The sequence below is a fragment of the Clytia hemisphaerica genome, unplaced genomic scaffold (genome assembly GCF_902728285.1).
Source record: "Clytia hemisphaerica strain Z4C2 unplaced genomic scaffold, Clytia hemisphaerica genome assembly, whole genome shotgun sequence".
Taxonomy (NCBI): Eukaryota; Metazoa; Cnidaria; class Hydrozoa; order Leptothecata; family Clytiidae; genus Clytia; species Clytia hemisphaerica.
Genome location: NW_027103633.1, coordinates 1,142,297 through 1,148,614, shown reverse-complemented (window position 1 = coordinate 1,148,614; position 6,318 = coordinate 1,142,297). Strand labels below are relative to the sequence as shown.

The 6,318-nt window shown below is 35.1% G+C and overlaps 1 protein-coding gene across 1 annotated transcript in view; it reads right to left on the bottom strand.

Annotated features, from left to right (window-relative positions):
- Positions 1 to 242: 242 nt before the first annotated feature.
- Positions 243 to 6,318, bottom strand: part of LOC136802654 (uncharacterized) — a gene marked incomplete in the record, with an annotated part of 9,792 nt that continues 3,716 nt past the window's right edge. Inside the window, 2 exon segments of the mRNA XM_067059415.1 lie at positions 243 to 1,566; positions 2,931 to 4,972. Of these exon segments, the coding sequence (XP_066915516.1) occupies positions 396 to 1,566; positions 2,931 to 4,972 (3,213 nt within the window).

The window sequence follows — 6,318 nt, the reverse complement described above, 5'->3', positions numbered from 1 at the left end:
GACATGTCACTGCATTTTCCCATTAGTCAGTTCTCTCAGGTGCTTAATAAGAGGTGGGCAGAATAAAAAGGGGGGTTATAAAGATTTAATTATTAATAAACAGGGGACATAATTACCTGGGATTGGAAATTATACCTTTAAATACACCCTTTAAATAAGGTAATTTTAGACTTACACTATCTAAAGCAATTGAAGGACTCTTTTTTGATAAATTTTAGATAATTAATAAACGGAGGGTCCTACTAAGGTTATAAATTTTCCAGGGTTGGAAAAGAAATCAAAAAATAAACAAGCGGGGGGCGTTTATTAGGCACCTAAGAGTACGCTCTAATCAGTATTTGTCTTAAAAATACTTAAAGGCTAGCACTGCTAAAAAAGTTTCCATCATATGAAATTTAAAAATTTAAAAGATTTTCACTCAACTTCTTAAGAATGAATGAAATAATAAGATACCAGAGTGGAGAAAATAAATTCTCCAATATGTTAGCAGCTTCTAGTGCATGGCTTATAAAATCGATATTAGGTACATCATAAATGTAAACAACAGCTCGCATCCCATTGATGAACAAAAGAATGAATAAACAAAACCAGGAAACCGTATCTAATCTTTTTAGAATATACATCGAACGTTTATATGGATTCATTCGAAAGTGGAAATACGATAAGGAAGCAAAGACGGGGGTCAGGTATAAAATGCGATAGATAGGGTTCGTCAGAAATACTGCTATGCCAGAAACAATAAAACGTTCCATAAGTCGCCAAGATTCCCACCAAAAGAATTTCTCTCTGTAGGGCTCTTCGAATATTTCTGCGAGCCTGTTGCCAATGAAATCGCTCCTGTCAGTCTCGACAGTTCTTTTCCATCTTGAGAAACAAGTTCTCAGAATACAAAACATTGGGAACATTAAAAATATGAGAAACGTCGTCACAGAAATCTTTTTGTTTTTAAAGAGGTAGTAGCCCAAAACGACTGCAAATGGGAAAGGAACAACCCAACATACCAAGAATAACATATTTGCCACCTGCCACAAAGAAAAACATTCAAGAGTACCGTCCATGTATAAGAATGTTACTTCATTCATTGTTTTGCAGTTCAAAAGCATAAAGACTGTTCTGCAGATATTCTTGTAGCAAAAAGCGATGATGATATAATACCCAACACAAAATCTCGTTATCAACCATGTTAATCTTAAACTTGATGGTCGAAAGTGTTTCAAGAGTTTTACAATCAAGTGTAAAGTTGCAATAGTCATTAACAATAAAAATGGAATCGTGTATCCGTTTAAAACCTCTCGCCATACAACATTAAACCCCCTGAAAGGACAGAGTGCATCTAAAGCTTCACTACTTTTAACCACAATATCCATGTTCATAAGTTTATCGATTAATGTTTTCTCATTGCTCTGAACTGTTATCAAAGCTTTCAACTGAAAAAAAGAGACCAAAATATTGAAGATTGATGATGTGGAAATCTCTTTACGTTTTCTTCGGTTGTCTCCTGGTTGTAGTTCTTCCATTTCATCGATCTCGTTGGCATCTTCTTCTTTTTTCTTTGCGCGAGTTTTCCTGAAATGAAAATCACAAGAATATATATTTAGAGAACTTTTGTCCCACGAATGAAATTATCTTTTGGTTTCGAGGTACTGCTATGTGCGACTTTTGTAATTTCTACGCAGTTTTGTAATTTTTTAGCGCGCACTTATGTTTCATAGAGGTCATGGTCAACGCAATATATAGAATGGACTTAATTCTGTCTTAAATTGACACGGCGATATACACTATGTTATAATCTATTACAAATCACTATTTAAAAAACCGGTAGAAAATTCGAAAATAGTTCACAGCTGATTTTGTCCGTATACTGCCGTATTGTATAATATTCTCCTGCCTTTACTATCACTGTAACGGACAATAACATCATATGCAATTCTCTTATGCGTACTTTAGTAATTGAGCTCTTGTGTACTTTTACAATTTTTTTAAATAATTACGAAAGAACTTTTTGTCCAATACCGGGTGTGCCACAAAAAAGTTTAACCTCACTTTTTTCGAACACTTGAAGAGTAAACTCTAATGCGCTAATGCGTTCAAAAGAGGAAGGATTAACTTAAATGAACCAAATTTTTAAATGGGGGGGCTTAAATATATACTTGTGTATAAAATATATAGATACCTAACAACTCGAACAGATACGGGGAAAAGGATCAAGTTTAATAAATGACTTATTCAAGTTGAAGTTTTTCTTTCCGTTAGAGAAGGATTCAGTTTGTTAAAAGCCATAGAGCTCGAGAAAAGCTACTTTAACCCTTTAAGTGCGAATGTCGTATCAGGCATGGGCTATGCAGGATGGTGAAGCTACTTTAAAGTTAAAAAACGTTTTTCTGTGGCGCAACCAGTAAATTTAATTTTTCTGGAAATGTGAAACCTTGATAAGGGTATAACAAGAATATTTTAATTTGACCTTATATAGTGTGATTTATCTTACAAGTTCAGAAGACTACAAACAAGCTGAATTTAGGCCAGCTGATCCGAGCTTTTCCTAGCAAAAACAGTACTAGATTTTGATGCTTCTTTATGAACAAAATTCGAAATCCTCAATATTATCGGGAGTGATAATATCTTAATCGAAGCTCGGATTAACTCGGTTCAACGCCACAAGAAAGGAGGTAATTATAATTATTTTCAGCTATGTATATTCGCAAGGCTAGAAATTTAATTTGATTATTTTCTGCTCTCATCCAATCTCTCAAGGTAAAAATAAGTCAAATACTTTTTAAAATCACAAAAGTGTGCAATCTCTTGATCGCAAAACTGTGCAACTGGAAATTCACAACACTCCGCAAATATCACAAAATTGCGCGAATATTACAAACTTGTGATTATCGTGTCCGTTGAACTCTACTGAACGCAAATATTTAATCCTTTCTTACCATAAACATGCCATTATTATCGGCCCAGCACATTTGATTGCAGTGATGAGATCTTTAAGAAATGTTAACAGCACAGCCAAAGCGATGAAAGAAGTGAAAAATAGGGTCCAGAAAGAATGTTGACTTCCATTGGTACATTCAGAAATGTTGATACATTTATTATTGAAGAAACTGATGAAGTAACCTTCTTCACATTTGCCACAAAGTCTTCCTTCTCGATTTAGATTGCAAGTTGTTGGCGACTTGCAATTTCTTGTAGTTGATGAACAACAGTATCTTTCGGGACATAAAAGGAATCGGTAATCCGCTGTTTTATTTTCATAGAAACCATGGAAATTGTCACGTGCTATTAACTCGTTATCTGGACAGCGAGAACCTGTCGGGCAGATTTTACATGTTACTTTTTCAATCTGTGCAATTTTGCTGAGTTTAATGGCATTTGTTTTATTTGCCAATTTGCTCATACTTTCTAAAAAAGTTATAAGAAAATTTCCAATTGACATTGAGTATTGAGCTGATGGACATCTGTTGCAAACAATTTCTGTCGATAATTTAAGTCTTTTTATTTGAGGGTTGAAATGATTTCCGCATACGGTTGAAAAGTTTTTGATTTTCCCACGATGTTTTCCAAACATTTTCCAAACTTTGAGTTCCTCGGACAATGATTTCGGTAGCACGATGTCAACTTTTGTAAAATAAATGGTGCTTTGCTTTGAATTCATTATTTGGCTACCTATAGCAATGGAATTTAATGTATACATACTGTTCGTCAAATATAAATCTGAAAATTCAACGTCAAAGATAGCTATTTTTCCTTCAGTATTATCACGAACTGATTTGAAGTTCGAGATTTTGAAGTATGATGATTGAATTCTCATCAAAGTTAAAAAAGTATTTCCATGTGTGGTAAAATTTTCACAAGTAGCAGTTTCGACTCTATTCATTTGAATAGCAAAGTTTGGAGTGGTATTGTTTATTAAACTAAATCCTCGAAGTTTAACAGTAGATTTTTCAATATCCAATATACTTTTATCTATATAACTGTTTTTAATTTCAATCCCTTCCAAATAAATATTTGCATATTTTAGATTGAATAAATTTTCCTGCAGACGGCTATCATTAAGCCTGAAATCCAAAACAGTGAGGTTACTTTTGAAAAACTCCGACTTAATACCTAATCCAAGTTTTTTGACACTCTCAATTGCTTTAAAAGCGCAATAAATATCGCAACGTATGATGATAAATTGCTCTAGTGTTACCGTGCTTTCATACAAGTAAAACATATCTTGACCGATTTTAGTGTCAAATATTGTTGCATTTTTAAGTATAACATTACTTCTTTCTGCAAGGTAAAACATTCTACCTATAATCCTACTTTCGTGAATCGTTACATTTGTAATCGTGGATTTACTGAATTCATATGAAGCGACAAATGTTTCTTTTATATCAGTCTTGTTCATAGATATATATTTTATGGTGATATTACTTTTAGTTCTTAAATACACCAATCCTAGTAATGTAGAGTCAACAATTCGGATTTTATTTGCGTTGAAGATGCCTCCCCATACGTAGAATGTCTCTTCCATAACACAGTCAACCACTCGGATTTCATTTGCCTTGAAGATGCTTTCCGATACGAAGAATGCAGATCCATAAACTGTTGTATTCTGCAATTCGATGCTTTGAATTGTTACATTACTCGATATTAGAGAACTGACGAGACGCATCTTCAGAACACTGTCCACAACTCGAGCTTCATTTACATTGTAATTGCTATTCCATAAAAAGCATGCCCATTCGTTTATTGTTGTATTGTGCAATTCAAATCTGCTAATTGTTAAAGACGAGTCTCGACTAATAATTAAATTTTCGACGTTTGTTTCATGAAAGTTAAAGTTTTGCATCCATACAAACGAATCATATGCAAGCATAAAATTTTTAAATGTAGAACTCTTTATCGTTGTTTCGTCACGGAAAACTGCGTTTTTGATATGCTCTAAGTATAACATAAAATCTAAGGATTTATCCGTGTTCTCGTTTAACCCTTTGAGTGCCAGGGTCCTTTTTTCTAAGTTTTTTTTTAAAAATTGCTAGTTCAAACTTTAAGGGCTTATATCTTCTGATCTAGAATGAATTAGAAGCTCGTATATAGCTCGTTGGATAGCTTAGAGTCTCCTCTTTCTTTTGGGCGCCTTCGGCGCCGCCCGATTTAGGAAGGGCGTGGTGGGCGGCGGCCAAGGGGGGGGGTAGGTTAGGGAATTAAAGCAGTCAGGCCCGCTGCGCGGACCTGACTGAACTGATGGAAAGGTGCCCAGTGGTAAAACTTCAAATCGACTCACTAGAAGACAGAAAAAGTAAAACAAACAGGGCCAAATTTGGAGGTTCTTGGATCACTCGTTGACCAAAAATAGTCAAAAAAAAACGGTCAGAATCTCAAAAAAAGTGAATTTTTGTCCTTTTTTGCATTTTTTTGATTTTCGCTTAAAATCTCGCTGGAAAGACTCACTTTTGAAATTTTTTTTGCTTGACCATAAAGGACAATCTAATTCCTACGAGTTCGACCGAAAATAACGATTTCTAAATCAAACTGGGCATTACAGGAGGGCTTCGCCCTCCTATATAGCCCATGTCGTATATATACGACATCGGCACTTAAAGGGTTAAACAAAGTGAAAAAAAAATTTGAAAATGTGATTTTTTGGTGTTTTTCAGCATTTTTGAGTGATTTTAGGCCAAAAATTGAGAAATTTAAGAAAAAAAATAATTTTTGCAATTTTTCTTTAACCCTTTGAGTGCCAGGGTCCTTTTTTCTAAGTTTTTTTTTAAAAATTGCTAGTTCAAACTTTAAGGGCTTATATCTTCTGATCTAGAATGAATTAGAAGCTCGTATATAGCTCGTTGGATAGCTTAGAGTCTCCTCTTTCTTTTGGGCGCCTTCGGCGCCGCCCGATTTAGGAAGGGCGGTGGGCGGCGGCCAAGGGGGGGGGGGTAGGTTAGGGAATTAAAGCAGTCAGGCCCGCTGCGCGGACCTGACTGAACTGATGGAAAGGTGCCCAGTGGTAAAACTTCAAATCGACTCACTAGAAGACAGAATAAAGTAAAACAGGGCCAAATTTGGAGGTTCTTGGATCACTCGTTGACCAAAAATAGTCAAAAAACGGTCAGAATCTCAAAAAAGTGAATTTTTGTCAATTTTTTGCATTTTTTTGACTTTTTCGCTTAAAATCTCGCTGGAAAGACTCACTTTTGAAATTTTTTTTGCTTGACCATAAAGGACAATCTAATTCCTACGAGTTCGACCGAAAAATAACGATTCTAAATCAAACCGGGGGCATTACAGGAGGGCTTCGCCCTCTATATAGCCCATGTCGTATATACGACATCGGCA